The sequence below is a fragment of the Muntiacus reevesi genome, chromosome 6, assembly GCF_963930625.1.
Source record: "Muntiacus reevesi chromosome 6, mMunRee1.1, whole genome shotgun sequence".
NCBI classification, from domain to species: domain Eukaryota; kingdom Metazoa; phylum Chordata; class Mammalia; order Artiodactyla; family Cervidae; genus Muntiacus; species Muntiacus reevesi.
In genome coordinates, this window is record NC_089254.1 from 46,065,266 (window position 1) to 46,088,469 (window position 23,204).

The 23,204-nt window shown below is 34.0% G+C and overlaps 2 protein-coding genes across 4 annotated transcripts in view; one reads left to right on the forward strand and one right to left on the reverse strand.

The window, feature by feature from the left end:
• The window catches only part of COG5 (component of oligomeric golgi complex 5), a 276,034-nt gene that overhangs the window by 200,329 nt on the left and 52,501 nt on the right, over positions 1–23,204 (reverse strand). The window lies entirely within an intron of this gene.
• On the forward strand, positions 3,531–6,528 carry GPR22 (G protein-coupled receptor 22). 2 transcript variants are annotated; one of them, XM_065939932.1, is made up of 3 exons: positions 3,531–3,602; positions 4,676–4,687; positions 5,214–6,528. In XM_065939932.1, the coding sequence occupies exon 3, from the start codon at positions 5,227–5,229 to the stop codon at positions 6,526–6,528; it is 1,302 nt and encodes a 433-aa protein (XP_065796004.1). In that variant the 5' UTR covers positions 3,531–3,602; positions 4,676–4,687; positions 5,214–5,226. The 2 variants fall into 2 exon arrangements, with proteins under 2 accessions (XP_065796004.1, XP_065796002.1); XM_065939930.1 differs by lacking the exon at positions 4,676–4,687 and having other exon boundaries at positions 3,531–3,606; positions 5,203–6,528.

Consider the following 23,204-nt stretch of genomic DNA (forward strand, 5'->3'; position numbering starts at 1 on the left):
AATTATAAATTAAAAACCTAGTACACATTTTTTTTTAATGTAGATCATTAACATTCCTAAAATAATGGAAGCAGGTAATCAATATTCTGATAATTCAATGATTTGAAACATGCCTTCTGTCTTATTGAGATACATAATCCAGCCATATTATATATTCAAGACTAAAAAATAGTTTTCCTCAATAAAATATGTTCAATATTGAAAATAGAAAGTTATTCAGTCTGACACGTCTTTGCAACTGAACAACCAAAACTAATATAAATTTAAATATTTTAAGTTACTTACATCTTTTGATAGAATATCCTAAAAATAATTTAGCTTTGTAACTTATGAAGATACGTAATTAATTTCCTTTACCAATATGTTCACCCAATAACTTTAACATGCAGCTGCATATAATACTAAGGTACAGCAATCCACTAAAAGAACACATGTTAAAAACAGAAACAACCAGCTGAAATAAAGTACAATGGCACATGACCAGTATGTATCTAATGAGCAAAATGGGTTACCAGAGGTGAAGGCTGAGTAGTAATAACAAAAGTAATGCCTGGGATTAAATCTTTACATATTTTTTAAAATAGCAATGGAATTTTAAAGAATATTTGTAGGGTATAACAACCTTTAATCAAGTTTTATTGATAATTTGAACGAATGAATGAAATGAATGAATACCTCAATGAAATGAATGAATACCTGAATGAATGACTGCTGCAGTCATAATAATGTTTAACACCTTGAGATGTTCACAAAAATTTGGAATACACAGAGAAAATGACTTGAATACAAACAAACTAGTTGAAATTCAATGTGGTTCACAGTAAAGATGCAAAGGCTTTCTATTTGTAGAACAAAGAATCTCAACCTAAAACATATATACAACTAAAATATTTTCAAGTGCAATTATCCAAGGCTTTAAAAAGAATACATACATTTTACTATGTAATTCTTTCTTACCCCCTCCCCCTGCCACCTCCCTATATTTTTTAATGTTTGGCATAAGTGAACAACAAACCAGAAAGGAATATGCATTTTTAAAGACTGATTTACTCATGTTCTTTTAAGAGCAACACACAACCATTTATAAATATAGCCTTTTAAAAAAGCACCCTTATATAAAACAGTGGGGGATGAAAAATCCCTGCTATACATATGAAGCACAATTTAAGCCCAATACAACTGACCAATCAAAATTAGTGAATGCACTGCATCTCTCTGCAGTGGAGAGAAGCGACAAGGTAGGCTGTCATTCTGCAAAAGCTGCCCAGAACAGGCTTTCCTCTGAAAAGCAGTGCCATTCCTTTTTAGAAAGACTGAATCTAAGTGTTGTCTCTGGAGACAAGAAGCCTTCAGTATGTTAAATTACTTTCATTATGTATTTTCAGATGCTTATTGACTCCACAGTAGGAAGAGTGAGAGACTGCAGCAGCCTCCAAGCAGCACTACATGCTCCATACATTAGCAGCACTGCTGAAACAATGGCATGGTACAGACACACATCTTCATTAAGGTCTCTTCCAAAGAGGTGTTTATGACCCTCTTTCCCGGTCCTCTACTAACCAGTGAACAAAATGAATCAATCAACACTGGAAACGCTTCAACTACATCAAGAATCTTTCAAATCTTTAGCAGAGGTAAGCTGTGCTCCTTATTATAGTACTCGGCTGCTTTTGAACCAGCATAGTGGGGTAAAATTACTTTGAAAAATTTCAGCATAAATTTTAAGAGTTTATTTGCTTAATTCTACTTATTGCTAAGCATGTATCTTTTAGATCTATTTAAGATATGGTATGTTTTAAATGTAATTTTTTAGGATGGTATGTTAAATATAAAGAATAGTCTTTGTTGAATCACGATGAAAATACCAGCTTTTTAAGTCACTTCAGACTACTAAGTATCCTAATGTCATTACTAGTCTTTCTCAAGTGTTCAAAAAATTATCATATTTCTTGAAAGAATCAGGTTTATTATTTAGCTATTGTTACTCAATTTTAGGTTAAGTTTATTACTGGGCATGTTCACTGAAAATTATTTAATTTGCAGTTACATTTTATATCACCCTTTATATTTCAACCACATGAACAGTTCAAGGAAATTTATAGTATTTATCATGCAATTTGTTTTAACCAGTTAAAATTCAAACCCTGTGCTAATAATTAAACAAGCTATAATATTTTACAGCAGGAAATACTGTTAAATTATTATAAAGACAAAAAGGAATGACAGTACTTTCAATGTATGCTAATTGCTCATAATCTCTAAAATACACGTTAACTTCTAAAATGAGAGCAGAAATTGGTTTAAAAAACACAATGTCTGTAATATTAACTGTTACTGAATAACATAATATTTAGTCTTCGTTAGGAAGAGAGAATATTTTTATTTAAAGAAATCTTTAAATTTATGCATAAGCTATGGCTCTAATAATACATACAGTTTCCTTACTTTGATAACAAATACTGTGTATGGTGTTAAATAAGCACAACTAAAGTAACTTTCAATTAATTGAAAATTATTAGGAACCCTATTGCTTAACTACTTTTTTCTTTTTCACAAGGGCTCAAAGCAGCTAATTCAGTATTTACAACTGACAATATGAAGAATGCATCTGATCCATCATCTCCCTAGCTGTCTGAACCATAAACTGCAGGATATTCTTGCAACACATGATTTTAAGACATTAAAGAGTTAAAACCGGAGAATAGAGGTCTACACGACTGCTGGGATTATAACACATCAATAATAATAATCCTAAGAAGATGCCATATAAAACAGCCACAAAATGAAAAGCAATTTAACTGAAAAACCCTGAAAACAAAATGGTGAGCATTTTTAAAGGAGAATTTTATACTATAACATTACCAGAATCGTGGAGCCACCAATTCTTGAAGAAACAATGAAACATGGATTGCCAAAAGAAATGACATACATTACCAGCAAGCTAATGAAGCTTTACCAAGTATTTTTCTGCATTAAATATTCAGATATTCATATCAATTAATATTACTAAAGAATTTTTCCATCTGAGTTTCATGACCAATTATGTGTCCTCTTCTAATGAAAACAAACCAAATTAAATAGCAGATGGTTTTTATCAAGAGAACATGGACTGGACTTACAAAGCAAGTTATGTGACCAAGAAATCGTTTCAAAGTAATAAGGACTGCTATAGAAACAGATTTACATTTGTAACAAAAGGATGTCTAAAAACATTTTAGAAGCTAGAAACTTTATGTTTCCTTTTTGTTTTCACATGTTCTGGAAAATAAAGAAACATCATCATAAACTCTCTCAATGGGAAACGTAACACCTACCATTTGAGGAAGTTTCTCTCGGTTGTGACTTTTTAAGGTAAAACAAACACAAGTATTTTGTACTGGTCTTTAGAAATCCATCAGTCAACTAAATCTTACAATTCATGCAGCTGAAGTACTGAAGAGAAAAATGAAAGAATTCCTACAAGACATGAAATAAAACACAGCTACTTCACTGTTGTCAGGTAAAAAAAAAAATCATGTCCAAATCTGTCAATGACATCATGTTATCATATTGTGGAAAACTGCTATAGTGAGCCAAAAGGCCCATAAGGCAACAACAAACAGGTAGGTCAGAAGATGCATGCAGCCCACAGCACTGTTTAACATTTACAAGAGAAAAGAATCTTGATCTACAGTTCAATGTATTTCCCTCAGTTATTGTCTAAAACTGACACTTCTAAATGCTATGACAAAGGTCTGATGTTTTAATCTGTCAGTTCTGAAAATCTGGCACACTTTAAAATTTCTCATTTTTATAGGATTTCAATGCTGGCTAAGACTTTCACTTACTCAAATATATGCCTTTAGTAATACTTTATATCAAGCTCAAAAGAAATTAATAATGTTATCGGCATTTGTATTTCTGAAATACTACCTCTAAAATAATATGCATAAATAAAACTGTATTCTAAAACTTGTCAAAGGTTACAAGTGAAAAGCTAACAAGTTCTGAAAATTGTTAGCTTTTATAATTTGTTATGATTTTACAGGCAAAATGTTGTATTTGAAATGTGAAATACAGTTGGTTGTATCATTTATATTTTAATATACAAATTACTGACATTTTAGCCCAGCAAATCAGACATTATTTTTATAAATTACTCTAAACTTCTATATTAAAACATAAATATGCATGAATTAGCAAGAGTTGTTTTTTTCCTTAATTTTCCTCAAAATGATATATACTGGGTGATTTATACAAAAGGTTTCATAAGGAATGTGTAAATTTAATAGATTCCTCAGAAAATGGGCTTCAGATACTCCTTCTTCCCTAAAATTTCATTTTTTGTTTAAAAAAAATCTGCTTAATAAAATCAATTGATATATTCTTTTAAACCCTCACAAAAATGGCTATTTCTTAAGTGATATTAAATTTCCATTTTCTCCTTCTACATGATATGAAAGGGTGTGGTCACAAAATAAATCATTCATTCATAGGAGTGATTAGTGCTCTTTAACCAAGGTTTGTGGTGTTTTATTTCAAAATACTGTCCCTTTTCTTTCAATTTTTGCTCGTAAAGTTCAATGAGCACTTTCACTGCAAAATATGAAATATTTATCATTTTCCTATTTCGGTGGGAGAAAACTCCAGATATCCCCAAGCACACTATAGACTTCTGAATGTGAATTTCAATCAGGAAAAGGACAAAGTGATTTAAAACAAACTAGGGCTCTGTGCCATTTATCATTTTAAATGAACATTTGTCCTGTTCACTTGAAAGCTCATGGGAATAATTACACCTACACTAATTGTGCCACAACATGTTAAAACAGCATTTATTTTCCACCTACTCACAACATTTAAAATTAAATCTTAAAACACTGGGCTAAAATTACTTTTGCATACTGGGTAGTTTTATTATACAAAAATACACTGTATATCAAATAATAACCTTGAAAAACCCTAATAAGGAAAACCTTTTTAGTTTATTAAATAATTTCAAACCATATAGAAGCAATCCCCAATAGTTATTTCTTCAAATGGGCCAATTTCCTTTTACATCAAAACAATGTAATCTTGATGTTTCTACATTTTCCATTAACAGTTTATAAATTTAAAAATTAAACTAAGTACACAATAAAAAATTTTTTCACAATGAACACAGGTTTTGTACGTCATTTAAATTGCTGAATATCAAATAGTTTATTCTATTTCACTTTCTAGGGGAAAAACAGCTGCTCCAAAAGAATGTGTTTTTCTCCCATTCTGGAAATCAACATGCAGTCTGAATCTAACATTACAGTGCGAGATGACATTGATGACATCAACACCAATATGTACCAACCACTATCATATCCATTAAGTTTTCAAGTGTCTCTCACCGGATTTCTTATGTTAGAAATTGTTTTGGGACTTGGCAGCAACCTCACCGTATTGGTACTTTACTGCATGAAATCCAACTTAATCAACTCTGTCAGTAACATTATAACAATGAATCTTCATGTACTTGATGTAATCATTTGTGTGGGATGTATTCCTCTAACTATAGTTATCCTTCTGCTTTCACTGGAGAGTAACACTGCTCTCATCTGCTGTTTCCATGAGGCCTGTGTATCTTTTGCAAGTGTCTCAACAGCAATCAACGTTTTCGCTATCACTTTGGACAGATACGACATCTCTGTAAAGCCTGCAAACCGAATTCTGACAATGGGCAGAGCTGCAATGCTAATGATATCCATTTGGATTTTTTCTTTTTTCTCCTTCCTGATTCCCTTTATTGAGGTAAATTTTTTCAGCCTTCAAAGTGGAAATACATGGGAAAACAAGACACTTTTGTGTGTCAGCACAGATGAATACTACACTGAACTGGGAATGTATTATCACCTGCTAGTACAGATTCCAATATTCTTTTTCACTGTCATAGTGATGTTAATCACATACAGCAAAATACTTCAGGCTCTCAATATTCGAATAGGCACAAGATTCTCAACAGGGCAGAAGAAGAAAGCAAGAAAGAAAAAGACAATTTCTCTAACCACACAACATGAGACTACAGACATGTCACAGGGCAGTGGTGGGAGAAATGTAGTCTTTGGTGTTAGAACTTCAGTGTCTGTAATAATTGCTCTCCGGCGAGCTATGAAACGACACCGTGAACGACGAGAAAGGCAAAAAAGAGTCTTCAAAATGTCTTTATTGATTATTTCTACATTTCTTCTCTGCTGGACACCAATTTCTGTTTTAAATACCACCATTTTATGTTTAGGCCCAAGTGACCTTTTAGTAAAATTAAGGTTGTGTTTTCTAGTCATGGGTTATGGAACAACTATATTTCACCCTCTATTATATGCATTTACTAGACAAAAATTCCAAAAGGTCTTAAAAAGTAAAATGAAAAAGCGAGTTGTTTCCATAGTAGAAGCTGATCCCATGCCTAATAATGCTGTAATACACAACTCTTGGATAGATCCTAAAAGAAACAAAAAAATCACCTTTGAAGACAGTGAAATAAGAGAAAAATGTTTAGTACCTCAGGTTGTCACAGACTAGGGAAAGTCTAAGTTTCACCAAACCCACATTCAAAATTTTTAAATTGTAAAAAATGAATTACTGCCAAATATAAGAAAAACAATTTAAGTATAGGTTATGTTGTAAACTTTCAATGTAAATGTCAAGATTAAATTAGGTCATATATATTCAATTTCTTCATTACTTAATGTATCTGTTGCATGGCAGTTTGTTAAGGTAATATCATGTGTATATTTTGTCAATATTATGTCCATCAGAAGATATTCATGTAAGTCATATTTTCTAAAGAATAAATACATAGCCTTAAAACACTGTATAACTTTAAAATATAACTGATACAGATATCCTTGCATTTTTTTATAAAGTGTATTGTTTCTAAGCCACAAGCTATAGATATATTTATATGTTAATAACTGGAATAGCAGTTTTAACATAGAAACCAAAATTATGGGTTCCAAACAATCAAAACAACCCAGGATTTTCTATACTGCTATATTATGTTTTCTAACATAGTCTACTTGCTATAATGTTTGATGCATCAAAAATAATGACCTATATATGAAACTTTATCCTTTTTGGAATGTAGGAAATTGCAGGATTTATTAGGATTTTAAAATTCAAAAAGCAAAAAACAAACAACTCTATATGTACATCAAGACAGGGAAGCTTTTGAAATTTAAAATTTATTATGAAGAAAAGTTTGATTTTTTTAAGATCAAGGGCACTATACCTACAATATACAAACAAACTGACAATAAAAAGGAGGAAGAAAACCAAAGCTTCTTTCTTCCTTCCTCACTTTGGTTGAGTTAAACAAAATGCTCTGGATTAATACAGTATACAGGCAAAAACCAGTACATTAAAACAAACTGATATCCTAATTTTATATTCAAGTTGGACTTTTTGTATAACAGAAATTAACTACTGAAATCTGAATTCTAGGAATGAGGGAAAAAAGACTTTATGTCATTATAGAAAAGTCACCAACTTATAATTTTAGATACATAGCAACTTTAGAAGTAATAAAATTTATACAATGTTCCTACACTATCAGAACTCCCAAGTGTTTCAAAATACCCTAGTTCTTTTCAACTCTGAAAATCATTAAAGTGGCAATAAATCTTGTGAATGTTTTTTACTCTACAACACATAAACTTAAAAGCATTTGCCTCCAATCCTCAATTCATATTAGGAAACTATGAAATTACTAATCCCAACTATAGATATCAGGTTTGAGAATCTTATATCAAACAAGGATTTTCCAATTGTTATAATCTAATAATCTATCAGTAAGTGCTAATTATCACTGTATATGAAAACTAGCAATAAGTTATTTAAAGTAGGCAAATATAGGCAAATACTTGCTACCTTGTAATTGGTTAACTGGACAATTCTTTATTCTGTTTTTTCATACTGTATTCACTAAATCAAGTAGCAACTCATTTTTAAATAAAAAAATTTTGTCAAACAATTCAATAATAATCTCTCATTGAAAGAAACTGTTTTCATCAGGTGGTCTTCTATAATTAAAAATTAAATGTTGGACTGTTAAGGAAAAAAACAGTGATACACCACTTTTGTGTAAATAAATGAAATTCACCCAATCTAGTTTACTGAACTATCTTATACACTGGGGAAATGAGCACCATGCAATAGCTTGAATTCACTGAGATTACATGAGAAATTTAATAGTGATATATTTCTGATAATAATTTTGACATAATGTCAAATCTTAGAAAAGGAACAGTTTCCTTCTGCCTTACTTTGTACTTTTTAATAGAATTAAAGAAATGTCTCAATTTGACAATATGAAGCATAAACAAGGAGGACTAATATTTTGAAACTCTAAAGAGATATCAGGATTTCATAAAGACATCAAGAAAATTTTTGTTAGATAAGTATATCTAGCACAGAGTATCTTCTAACATACTCTTTAAAATTTTTAAACTAATTTTATACTTGGATTTCTGAGCATAAATATTTTAATATCGAGTTTTTAACCTAAGTGAAAATCAGATTATTTTTGAAGTTTTCATATTAAGAAAAACCCTTTATGTTTTAAATATTTTTCATCTTCAAGTCTATAAACATGCCAAAAAACTCAGTTAAAAACCATTTTTCTAATAAATCTGTCTAAACTGCCTTATTGCCTTCTTGTTCTCTGTAATAAGAAAACAACAAAATAAGAAATACACAGCAAATATTACGTTTCTCTCTAAACTATTACTATTTCTACACTTGACACGACAACAACTAACAAGCATTTCTGCCCACCTGTATTAATCTTTCAGATATATAGAAGTATACCCAATGATCTATAATCAAGAATATTCATATTTACCAGATAACCTCTGATAGCTTGTTAGTGTTAAATAATATGTAACTTGTAAACTACAATAATATTCATGTTAAAACTTCAGTTTTTAAAAACAAGTCACAAATATGTTTGCAACAGCTGATCTCAGCTTAAAAAGAAAGAATGAGAAGCTTAGACAACCTTTTTTTAAATGCTTATTCAACGAAAAGGTGAATTATTTTTATTCTTCTTACAATGGCTCTTACCATAACATGTAAATTTTTTACTTTACTTCAAATAATTTTATTTTTAAAAACATTAATGCAAATTTTTCATGTTAGAATGAAGTTTTAAATGCAAAAGCAATAAAGGTAACAATAATTTCAATATGGGATCTTCTTAAAATCAAATTTTTTTTACCCACTTGCCACAAATCACATTCACAGGTATCAATTTCTATACAGCTAACTGTGTTAGTTCTTAAAAACTACAGAAACAACTATTATTTTAAAAACTAACTAAAGAAGAGCACTCAACAAGATATGGAACTACTGCTTTTTGATTTGTTTCCTAATTTAAGGTCATTGTTATTCTACCAACTTGTACTCAACAGATGTTCAAACATATTAAAAAAGAATTAACAATAATGCTTTAATTAAAAATGCCTTTCATAATAATTCTGTACTTCTCACTCATAATAAGTCAATCTTTAGGTATGTGGTCTGTTTTTTTAATCCCCCAAATAAAGTTATAGCAAAAATCAGCTCTCTGGACATTAAAAAATCAGACTCGTGAGATTTCACTGAGATTAGACTTTTAAATGCAAAAACCTAAAAGTATAAGAAAGCAAGTGCTTTATTCGTAGGGCTTTCTTCAACATGTAACTTCTAGACTACTTTCCAAAGCCAATAAAACTTTTGGCTTTATTATATTTTATGACTATACATTCAAGTAAGCTTTGTAATTCAATTAACATTTGAATCCTTACAAAGTAGAAGGCATTATGGAAGATACTTATATGGCAGAAACTTATGTATTACCCTCAGAGCTTAAAAAATAGAATCAAGATAGTAAAAAGTATGAAAAACCTATAAAAAAATCAGAATGTGATATTTTAAAAGAGTCAAATTCTTAATAAGAAAAGAGTTATGTTGGCTTTAAGAACAGTATAAATAAAAGGATTGTTGAGGAAAGCTACTAAAGCATATACTGGAAACAGAAAATACAGTTCCCTGTAGAAGAAAAGTAATACAGCAGTGAGAACTTATCTGGTAAGTTAAATTAGAACCAAAAGATAGAGGTCTTCAATGCCAGCAGAGAAATCTGAGCAGGGGAATAATGCAGTAGGCAGTGAGCTACAAAAACCAAACAGCAACAACAAAAAGCACTATGTAGAAGAGCTGCTGAAGACACAGCAATGGGAAACCGAAAAACCAAGTGGCTGGGTAAAACAGAGGGGAGGAAGCGGCTGCATCATCTTGACAGGTAAGGAAAGGCCTGGCAAAAAGTGCTGGCAGCTCTGCAAAGGAGCAGATACATGTGACAGGCAACATAAAGGCAGAATCAGTGAAGTATCCAACTGACTAGAAAGCCAACTGGTACAAGAGACTGAAGAATTAAAAATGATGGCCGTAAGAACGACCACAAGAAATGAGATTTCCTCAATGATCTAAGAACTTTTTAAACTAGGCTTTGAATAAAGCATTAATACATAGGTAACAAGGACAAAAACAAGAATTTCTGGAAAAGCAGAAAATTCAATTAAGTAAAATAAATAATATTATTCAAGAATGTTCTAGTTATTATAAATATTAAAAATGAAAACTCCAATTCAATGTTTTATATTATCTACTTTGTATTTTTCACATATTGGTTTATTGAGTTTTTCCATTAAACATTGTCTTCTTCTTTGGTAGTTTTTTTAATTAAAAAAAATTTTAAACACTGGCAAAATTTGACATATACAAAGTAAAGAATATAAATATGATCCTTTGTGTCTTTCCTAATAATTTATTATAAATTATCCATCCAACTCATTATATACATATCACCTTCATTCTTCGTTAATGGCTACATAAAAATAATTTTTAAAAATAAAAAAAAATCATATAAGCAAGGTTTCTGAAAAATATTGATAAAATATCAAGTACTTAAAAACTTTTTATAATATAATAAAACAGCTTCAAGTTATATTTCAAAAAGTAAAAAAGATAACTTAACAAATTGTGGAACAGCTTAGTTTTCTAAATGGAAGTTAAAACCAAGGGAAAAACACATAAAATAATCTATTTCTTTTCTTCATTTCTACTCTGTAAGGTAAGAAATATAAAAACCAGAGAAAACTTTTGGCAGTTATTTTTTTTACATTTCAGAGATGGACACCCATATATACCCCTTCTGAATGACAGCTGCCTATGGGACCGAAGTGAACTCAAAGAAAGCTAAACGTAAGATGACAAACAATAAATGTTAGGGAAGAGAGAAGCTCAGATCCTATTATAAATTAGAAATACAAGGAGATAATTAAACTCAGAAAAACTAGGAAAAAGATCCAAAAAAACTCAGAGATGCTTCACTCTTAGAGAAATACAAAGAGAACATAGAATTATAGATTCAAGTTCACAAAGGACAATTAATTTGAAGACGTTTTCTAAAAAGCATTCAAAACAGTGAAAGAATTAAAATGCAGTCAATAGACTAGACAGATCAGTAGTAATATGATAACTTATACTACATTATAATAAGTAGAATGAAAGAATATTGTAACAATTCACAAACATCTGGAAAAAAATAGCACTGAGATGTAGAAACAAAAGGAACACTGGGTTCGTCATTTATACGAAAGCTATCACCTTCTAAAGAATACTCATTTTTGTGAGAGAAAAAGATGAGCAAATTTAACACAGTAATATTTCTCCCCTGGCCCATGATAAAATAACGTGTGAAAATAACCCTAAGTATCTCTACCCTTCTATTCACACTTCTCTTTTTTTAACAGACCTCTATACGCTATATCTATGGCTTTCAAGGATGACAGCTTTTTATTTACACCAACAAGTGGTAAAAAGTGCTGTCACTCCTGTCAGGGCCACCAATATTAACTTCATACCAGTATCAAACCCTGAAGCATCAAGTAAGATAGAAACGGAGAGCTGAGTTTGTCTGGGATTGAGGTCATTTTCCTCACCCTGCTTCCATGTAAGCAATTATTTAATGTCATATGTTTCTGAGAGGCATTCAGCAAGGCAGACTACCAAAACACATCACCAACTTTTCAGAGAGAAAAGAAAAATGGAACAAGAGAAGATAATAAGGTTATGAGGAATCACTTTCCACAGAGACAGTTTAGGACGTACAATACTAGTAGGTAATGCAAAATGAAAACATATTAACATAAAATTTTTTTAATGTTAATACTAATAACTCAGAGTTCGGGCCATATGAGACACAGACTGTAGGAATGAGAAATATATTAATATATGGAACTGACACATATACACAGCAGCCATTAATATTACACACAATCCCACATATCATACTATTTGTGGAATACTGATTGGGTAGAGAAGAAACAAAGATATGTATTTCACTGTAATATTGTTAATACCACACTCAGGGCAGGCTGAAATGTAAAAAAATCAAACTATATGTCTACACTTTAAGAATTTTCTTTCCAATTCTTAAAAACCTTCGGTCTCATTTGCTATTAAATTTCTTCAAAGCATCCCTTCTTACAAACAACAAAATGCTAGCAAACTGTAGCTACCTAACTTTATAAACTGTCTTTAACTCACATAATAGAATAACAGTCTGTAACACTAATGTAACCTTTCCTAATGCTTGCCTAGAAAAAGTGACTGATATACCAATGGATAAATAAATATTTGAGAAATTGAAAGAACAACTTTTAAACTTATTAATCTTGTTTCAGTTTCAGTTCAGTTCAGTCACTCCGTCGTGTCCAACTCTGCAACCCCATGGACTGCAGCACGTCAAGCTTCCCTGTCCATCTTGTTTAGAAGAGAGTTTCTCAAAATACAGCCTCCTTTATCAGAATTTCCATGGTGTTTATCGGAATACTCCAATTACTGGGCCCTACTTTTACTTAATAAAGCAGAACCTCTAAGGCTGCACCCAAATAACAAGTTTTAATAAGTTCTCTTAGATGATTTGTGTGTTAAAGATTAAGAATCATTACTTTACATACTAGAAGATAGACTATCACGCATCATTACTTTATATACTAGAAGATAGACTATCACAGCGACAGACATTCAAATGACTATTATACGAAAAGATACAGAAGCAACTCTGAACTCAATTCAGGCCACAGTGCCTTAAGGAAAAAAAAGTTAAGCACACTTCATTTTACCTTATAAAATTCTTAGCTGGACCTATATACAGTTAGGGGAAGCCCACTGACTGAAACTGCCCACCCTGGCCAGGCACCATAGTACCCATTTGCAAGAGGTCCTGGTAAGGAACGCGGAACTAATAAGCCACCACCAACTGGACAAGTTCAGGGAAGGTCAGAAGGAGACACCACATGTCTGACCACCTCCCAGAATCCTTCTCTCTTGCATCCATCTTGGCTGAACAAGGCGTGTACCACCAGGAAGGACTCTGATCAGAATAATTGGCTAAAGACAACCCAGAAACTAATCCCATCACCATAAAACCCTAGACTGTGAGCCACTTGGCAGAGCTGTTCTCTTGGGTTCCCTTACCCTCCTATTGCTCTCCACCCGGGTGCCCTTTCCCAATAAAATCTCTTGCTTTGTCGGCACATGTGAGAGTGTCGTCGGATAATTCATTTTTGAGTGTTAGACAAGAGTCAAGTTTCTTGGAAGGGGTCCCTTTTCCTGCGACAATACTACAGTTCACCAGGACATTTGATTCCTTAAGAACTAAAATGTGGGAATTCCCTAGCGGATCAGTGGTAGGACTTTGTGCTAACACTGCTGTGGGTTCAGGTTGAATCCCTGGGGCAGGAACTAAGATCCTGCAAACCGCGCTGCATGACCAAGGGGGAAAAAATTTATTTTCTTTTTTTTTTTTTTTTTTTTATTTTTTATTTTTTTAAATATTATTTTATTAGTTGGAGGCCAATCACTTTACAACATTTCAGTGGGTTTTGTCATACATTGACATGAATCAGCCATATAGTTACACGTATTCCCCATCCCGATCCCCCCTCCCACCTCCCTCCCCACCCGACTCCTCAGGGTCCTCCCAGTGCACCAGGCAAGAGCACCTGACTCATGCATCCCACCTGGGCTGGTGGTCCGTTTCACCATAGATAGTATACATGCTGTTCTTTCAAAACATCCCACCCTCACGTTCTCCCCCAGAGTTCAAAAGTCTGTTCTGTACTTCTGTGTCTCTTTTTCTGTTTTGCATATAGGGTTATCGCCACCATCTATCTAAATTCCGTATATATGTGTTAGTATACTGTAATGTTCTTTATCTTTCTGGCTTACTTCACTCTGTATAATGGGCTCCAGTTTCATCCATCTCATTAGAACTGATTCAAATGAATTCTTTTTAACGGCTGAGTAATATTCCATGGTGTATATGTACCACAGCTTCCTTATCCATTCATCTGTTGATGGGCATCTGGGTTGCTTCCATGTCCTGGCTATTATAAACAGTGCTGCGATGAACACTGGGGTGCACGTGTCTCTTTCAGATCTGGATTCCTCAGTGTGTATGCCTAGAAGTGGTATTGCTGGGTCATATGGCAGTTCTATTTCCAGTTTTTTAAGAAATCTCCACACTGTTTTCCATAGTGGCTGTACTAGTTTGCATTCCCACCAACAGTGTAAGAGGGTTCCCTTTTCTCCACACCCTCTCCAGCATTTATTGCTTGTAGACTTTTGGATAGCAGCCATCCTGACTGGCGTGTAATGGTACCTCATTGTGGTTTTGATTTGCATTTCTCTGATGATGAGTGATGTTGAGCATCTTTTCATGTGTTTGTTAGCCATCTGTATGTCTTCTTTGGAGAAATGTCTGTTTAGTTCTTTGGCCCATTTTTTGATTGGGTCGTTTATTTTTCTGGAATTGAGCTTCAGGAGTTGCTTGTATATTTTTGAGATTAATCCTTTGTCTGTTTCCTCATTTGTTATTATTTTCTCCCAATCTGAGGTCTGTCTTTTCACCTTACTTATAGTTTCCTTTGTTGTGCAAAAGCTTTTAATTTTCATTAGGTCCCATTTGTTTATTTTTGCTTTTATTTCCAATATTCTGGGAGGTGGGTCATAGAAGATCTTGCTGTGATTTATGTCGGAGAGTGTTTTGCCTATGTTCTCCTCTAGGAGTTTTATAGTTTCTGGTCTTACATTTAGATCTTTAATCCATTTTGAGTTTATTTTTGTGTATGGTGTTAGAAAGTGTTCTAGTTTCACTCTTTTACAAGTGGTTGACCAGTTTTCCCAGCACCACTTGTTAAAGAGATTGTCTTTTTTCCATTGTATATCCTTGTCTCCTTTGTCAAAGATGAGGTGTCCATAGGTTCGTGGATTTATCTCTGGGCTTTCTATTCTGTTCCATTGATCTATATTTCTGTCTTTGTGCCAGTACCATACTGTCTTGATGACTGTGGCTTTGTAGTAGAGTCTGAAGTCAGGCAGGTTGATTCCTCCATTTCCTTTCTTCTTTCTCAAGATTACTTTGGCTATTCGAGGTTTTTTGTATTTCCATACAAATTGTGAAATTATTTGTTCTAGTTCTGTGAAAAATACCGTTGGTAGCTTGATAGGGATTGCATTGAATCTATAGATTGCTTTGGGTAGAATAGCCATTTTGACAATATTGATTCTTCCAATCCATGAACACGGTATGTTTCTCCATCTGTTTGTGTCCTCTTTGATTTCTTTCATCAGTGTTTTATAGTTTTCTATGTATAGGTCTTTTGTTTCTTTAGGTAGATATACTCCTAAGTATTTTATTGTTTTTGTTGCAATGGTGAATGGTATTGTTTCCTTAATTTCTCTTTCTGTTTTTTCATTGTTAGTGTATAGGAATGCAAGGGATTTCTGTGTGTTAATTTTATATCCTGCAACTTTACTATATTCATTGATTAGCTCTAGTAATTTTCTGGAAGAGTCTTTAGGGTTTTCTATGTAGAGGATCATGTCATCTGCAAACAGCGAGAGTTTCACTTCTTCTTTTCCTATCTGGATTCCTTTTATGTCTTTTTCTGCTCTGATTGCTGTGGCCAAAACTTCCAACACTATGTTGAATAGTAGTGGTGAGAGTGGGCATCCTTGTCTTGTTCCTGATTTCAGAGGAAATGCTTTCAATTTTTCACCATTGAGGGTGATGCTTGCTGTGGGTTTGTCATATATAGCTTTTATTATGTTGAGGTATGTTCCTTCTATTCCTGCTTTCTGGAGAGTTTTAATCATAAATGAGTGTTGAATTTTGTCAAAGGCTTTCTCTGCATCTATTGAGATAATCATATGGTTTTTATCTTTCAATTTGTTAATGTGGTGTATTACGTTGATTGATTTGCGGATATTAAAGAATCCTTGCATTCCTGGGATAAAGCCCACTTGGTCATGGTGTATGATTTTTTTAATATGTTGTTGGATTCTGTTTGCTAGAATTTTGTTAAGGATTTTTGCATCTATGTTCATCAGTGATATTGGCCTGTAGTTTTCTTTTTTTGGAAAAAATTTTTATTTTCTAAAAAGAAGTTTTCTAGGCAACATGTGCATACGTGCTTAGTCATGTCCAACTCTTCGTGACCCACTGGACTGTAGCCCACCAGGCTCCTCTGCCTGCGGGATTTTTCAAGCAAGAATACTGGACTGGGTTGCCATGTCCTCCTCCAGAGGATTTTCCTTAAAAAATCATACACTCAGAAGATAAAAGAATACCAAACACAAAGAAGACAATGTAAAGTATGACTTCATTCAGCCATTATACTCAGTTAATTACAAATCGCACAATTACTGTCATAATGTTACCTTATTCTGACCAGAAGGTAAGCATTATACTTGCATGTTTTTACTCATTTCAATACAAAATTTATTACTTCTAAAATAAGTTCACAAGAAAATACTAAAAAATTCATCTTGTGTATCTTTTGAACAGATGTAATTCAAATTAGGTAGATGGTTTCAGTCAAATATTTTTCCTTTATTATTGAAATTTCCTGTGTTTGTACCATCAACACAATTTAGGATATATCAGCTACTCTTTGGTACTTTATGACAACTTTAATTTCCTATTTGGTTCTATAACAGTTTAAATAACACTGGTAACCAGTGTTATTCAAATATTTCAAAGAGTAGAACAAAAACTACTCTGGGAACTTTTCTTATTAACCTTACACTAAGAATTCTGTCCAAAAACTCTGATATTATCTACTGCTATAATTCTTTTGCTTTTTAGCACTTTCAGTGAATCACAGAACTCCAGAGCAAGGTAGCATTACTGAAAATGGGCTGCTAATGAATACAATTTAAATATACAAAGAAAGTTCAGGTGACTGAACATAGCCACCATACAGAAAAACATCTCCCAAAAAAATACATTTCAGATAAACAATGACTTTGGTGCAGGATTTCCTGGAGTCTCTTAAGTCCCTTGAAATTGTGTGCAAAATTTAATAGGCATATGTATGCATATGTTTCTCTGGAATAAATCTCTACAAACTCAAAAAGATTCTCACAAAAGCAAGTGACCCAAAACTAAAACTATGCTTAAAGTCAGTTCAGTTCAGTTCAGTCACTCAGTCGTATCCTACTCCTTGCGACCACGTGAATTGCTGCATGCCAGGCCTCCCTGTCCATCACCAACTCCTGGAGTTTACTCAAACTCATGCCCATCGAGTCGGTGATGCCATCCAGCAATCTCATCCTCTGTCGCCCTCTTCTCCTCCTGCCCCCAATCCCTCCCAGCATCAGGGTCTTTTTCAATGAGTCTCAACTCTTCGCATAAGGTGGCCAAAGTATTGGAGTTTCAGCTTCAGCATCAGTCCTTCCAATGAACACCCAGGACTGATCTCCTTTAGGATGGACTGGTTGGATCTCCTTGCAGTCCAAGGGACTCTCAAGAGTCTTCTCCAACACCACAGTTCAAAAGCATCAATTTTTCGGCACTCAGCTTTCCTCACAGTCCAACTCTCACATCCATACATGACCACTGGAGAAACCATAGCCTTGACTTGATGGACCTTTGCTGGCAAAGTAGTCTCTGCTTTTTAACATGCTATCTAGGTTGGTCATAACTTTCCTTCCAAGAAGTAAGCTTAAAGTTAGGAAGTAAGAAAGGAAAATTGGTAAATATTTATATCCTATGTCATCCTAAGGAAAATACAAGACAAATTTTAAAGCATCCAACTTTAGATACAATTAAATGAGGAAATAAAAATCAGAGCAAACAGAATGAAAAAAGTTAAATTAAAATTAATCCTGGTATAAAATAAAAATGCAAAACACTAATCATTAAGTCTTGCATTCTTACAAGAGGTGGGTAAAAGGTTGTTCCCTTTATTTCCCATTAGGTCAGATAAGAGAGAAAAGGGTTCAATTACTTAAATCAAATCCCATACGATTATACAGTGGAAGTGACAAGTAGATTCAAGGGATAAGATCTGATAGAGTGCCTGAAGAACGATGAAGGAAGGTTTGTGACACTGTATAGGAGACAGTGATCAAAATCATCCCCAAGAAAAAGAAATTCAAAAAGGCAAGAATGGTTGTCTGAGGAGATCTTACAAACAGCTGAAAAAAGAAGAAAAGTGAAAGGCAAAGGAGAAAAGGAAAAATACACCCATCTGAATGCAGAGTTCCAAAGAAAAGCAGGAGAGATACGAAAGCCTAAATGATTAATGCAAAGAAATAGAAGAAAACAACAGAATGGGAAAGACTAGAGATCTCTTCAAGAAAATTAGAGACACCAAGGGAACATTTCCTGCAAAGATGGGCAAAATAAAGGACAGAAACGGTATGGACCTAACAGAAGCAGAAGATAGTAAGAAGAGGTGGCAAGAATACACAGAAGTACTATACAAAAAAGATCTAATGATCCAGGTAACCATGATGGTGTGATCACTCACCTAGAGCCAGACATCCTGGAGTGTGAAGTCAAGTGGTCCTTAGGCAGCATCACTACGAACAAAGCTAATGGAGGTGATGGAATTCCAGTTGAGCTATTTTAAATCCTAAAAGATGATACTGTGAAAGTGCTGCACTCAATATGCCAGCAAACTTGAAAAACTCAGCAGTGGCCATAGGACTGGAAAAGGTCAGTTTCATTTCAATCCCAAAGAAAGTTCAAACTACCACAAAATTGCATTCATTTCACATGCTAGCAAAGTAACACTCAAAATTCACCAAGATAAGTTTCAACAGCACAAGAACTAAGAGCTCCCAGATGTTCAAGCTGGATTAAGAAAAGGCAGATGACCAGAGATCAAATTGCCAATATCCATTAGATCATAGAAAAAGCAAGAGAGTACCAAAAAAAAAACATCCACTTCTGCTTTACTGACTACACCAAAGCTTTTGATTATATGGATCACAATAAACTGTGGAAAATTCTTCAAGAGATGGGAATACCAGACACCTGACCTGCCTCCTGAGAAATATGTATGCAGGTCAAGAAGCAACAGTTAGAACCAGACATGGAACAATGGACTGGTTCCAAATTGGAAAAGGGGTACGTCAAGGCTGTATATTGTCACCCTGCTTATTTAACTTCTATGCAGAGTACATCATGCGAAATGCCGGGCTGGATGAAGCACAAGCTGGAATCAAGATTGCTGGGAAAAATATCAATAACCTCAGATATGCAGATGACACCACCCTTATGGCAGAAAGCGAAGAGGGACTAAAGAATCTCTAGATGAAAGTGAAAGATAAGTGTGAAAAGATTGGCTTAAAACTTAACATTCTAAAAACTAAGATCATGGCATTCAGTCCCATCATGTCATGGCAAATAGAAGGGGAAACAATGGAAACAGTGAGAGACTTTATTTTCTTGGGCTCCAAAATGCAGCCATGAAATTGAGATGCTCGCTCCTTGAACGAAAAGCTATGACCAACCTAGACAGCATGTTAAAAGCAGAGACATTACTTTGCCAACAAAGGTCCGTCTAGTCAGCTACAGTTTTTCCAATAGACATGTATGGATGTGTGTTGGACCTTAAGGAAAGCTGAGAGCTGAAGAATTGATGTTTTTGAACTGCAGTGTTGGAGAAGACGCCTGAGAGTCCCTTGGACTGCAAGGAGCTCAAACCAATCCATCCTAAAGAGAATCAGTCCTGAATATTCATTGGAAGAACTGATGCTGAAGCTGAAAGTCCAATACTTTGGCCACCTGGTGCGAAGAACTGACTCACTGGAAAAGATCCTGATGCTGGGGAAGATTGAAGGCAGGAGGAGAAGGGGATGACAGAGGATGACAAGTTGTATGGCATCACCAACTCGACGGACATGAGTTTGAGCAAGCCCTGGGAGTTGGTGATACACAAGGAAGCCCAGAATGCTGCAGTCCATGGGGGTCGCAAAGAGTCAGACATGTCTTAGTTACTGAACAATAACAACAATGGAGCCGATCAGACCAGCTGGAAGAGAAAGATGGCACCTCCAACTGATAAGAAAACAGATATTCTTAAAAACAAAAACAAAACAAAAAGGCACCCCGGTAATTATGATGTACTTATTCCTTTCATCCTCACTTCACAACTTTCAAAGATTCACTGATTAAGAGAAATGGAAAAGCCATTAACCTTCAGAAAAATCTTTCATAAATATTCTCTCTCAACAAAGTTCTAGAAAAACCCGGTGGCAGAAAAATGGTTATTTGCAAAACCACAAACCAAAAGAGCCACCTGAGCTAAGGCAAAGACTAACATCAGGAGAATGATACTTAGCAGAGATGGTTGCTAGAAAATTCCAAAATGAAGAGTTAATAAACTGAACTTTCATCAACTAAGTTTAAGATACATCTATTTTACCCAAAATTTCTAGTCCTAATTAAAACATCTTACCTATCAATGATTCAAAGATACAATATGAATAATCACAATGAACTAAAAAAAAAAACAAAAATAAAACTGCACTTTGAACACACAATAAAGGACACCATTAAATATTTTATTACTGTTGTTGAATCCAAGAAAGAAGATGAGAAGCTTTTACTTCTTTTCTTCTATCACTATCATTTATATTAACAAATAGACTTACTGGTTCCACAACACAACCAACTTCTCAAACTACATAAACGTTTTTAAAATCTTAATGAGTAACATATGTTACAGGATCTAGTAGACAGGTCATAAAATGCCCAGTCAAAATTGGCAAGCAGCAATAGCCATAAAATCCTAGTTGCCATGATAAATAAGTCACCTATCTTGTAAGCATTTTTTTTTAATCATAAAAGCACTTTTATAAGGCTCATTATAATAGCACTTAGCCCTCACTTGCCCAAACATTTCGTAAAAGGTTAGGGTTGCAGGCACTTACAAAAGTAGTGGCCATAAGACTAAACTGTCAGCATTAATATCACAAGGCAAAATATAACTACAGAGGGCGCAAACGGGACTCCCTTGGTGGAGCAATGGATAAGAATCCACCTGCCAATGCAGGGGACCTGGGCTCAATCCCTGGTCTCGGAAGACCCCACAAGTCTCAGAGCAACTCCACTGGTGCACCACAGCTACTAACTCACACTGCAGAGCCAGTGAGCCGCAACTACCAAACCTGGGTGTTGCAACTACTGAAGCCCATCTAGGGTCCATCAGCCGCGACTGCTGAGTCTGTGTGCACAATAACTGAAGCCTGCATACCCTAGAGCCCACAGGCTGCAATGTCTAAAGCCTGCAAGCCCAGAGCCCATGCTCCACTACGAGAGAAACCGCCGCAATGAGAAGCCCACACAGGACAACGAGAAGCAGACCCCACTGCTTCCAACTAGAAAAAGCCTGTGCAAAGGAACAAAGACTCAGTGCAGCCAAAAATGAAAACAAATAATTTTTTTTTAAAGAGCGCAAACGAAGAACAATGGAGCACATGTCCCTGGACAAGCAGCAGAAAGGAAACAGCCTTGAAATAACTGACGAATAAGACTGGCTGATAGACAGTAACAGGTGTAACTATAAAGTTGTAAAAATTATACTTAAAAAGAGGAAAGAGTAGGATAAACTGGAAAATATACTTATAATCTATAAAGCAGAGCAATTTTACCTATATTTCGTAAAGAATACATGTCTACAAACCAATACAGCAACAGGAAAACAGGCCAGTAACAACTAATTCATCAATGAAAAGCAAATGACAAACACAGCAAAAACAAAATGCAAACTAGAATAAGTTAAAAAATAAGTTAATATACTGTTTTTCACATATGTGACTGGCAAATAATCTTTAAATGTTAATGTCTATCAATGATGACAAAGTTATAAGTATATTCTCTCACATTAGTTCAAGAAAGAAGTTTCATTTTGAAACATTAAGCAAAAACTTTAAACATAACCTCTGACCAGGAATTCAACTTCTTAAATTTATCCTAACAATGAAATAATTGTGCAAAAATATATCTCCAAGCATGGTCATCAAAGGATAGTTATACCAGTAAATAATATTAAAATGACCAAAGCAGTTAACAGTAATAGACTATTTACAGAAATTTTTAGAAAGTTTTCATCTGAATATTACTTAGCAATAAAATGATATATTTATGTTTATTAACATGGAAGTAATATAATATTAATATAAAAGAATATATATAATAGATGTTGTAATGTACAAGGAAATAGTTGGGAGATTTCCCAAAATGAATTCCTAGGTGGTATCTACCTATACATTCTAGTTTTTCAGAAATTAACATATACTTGAACTTTCTGGTTTTCACAAATAACATAGTATAACTTTAAAGATTCAAAAATTATTCTACTAAACCATTGATAGTAGTATGACAGTAGAACTTAGTTTTTTAAATAACACTAGAATTGAGCTGATTATTCTGAAAAAAATAAAAATATATAGCCTATGGCAGGCCTTATCAAAATTCCTTCCTCAGTCAAATTTAGGAACTTAACAGTCACCAAGCGTAAGTATAAAATCACATTACTGCGTCGTGGAGCAATTAAGCCTGTGCCCCACAACTACTGAGGTTGTGCTCTACAGTCCGGGGAACCACAACTTCTAACCCCACACACCTGCACCCGGCGCTCCGCAACAAGAGAAGCCCGTGCGGCACACCTGGAGAGGAGCCCTGCTCTCCACAACCAGAGGGAAGCCTGCGCAGCAATGAAGACCCAGCATATCCAGAAATAAATGAACAAAAATAATAAAATTATTTTTTAAATATTATTAAATGAAACTTATACAAGTAAAATTGAGACTATGAAAGTCAAATTAATTGGTCATTAGGATGTATTAAAAAT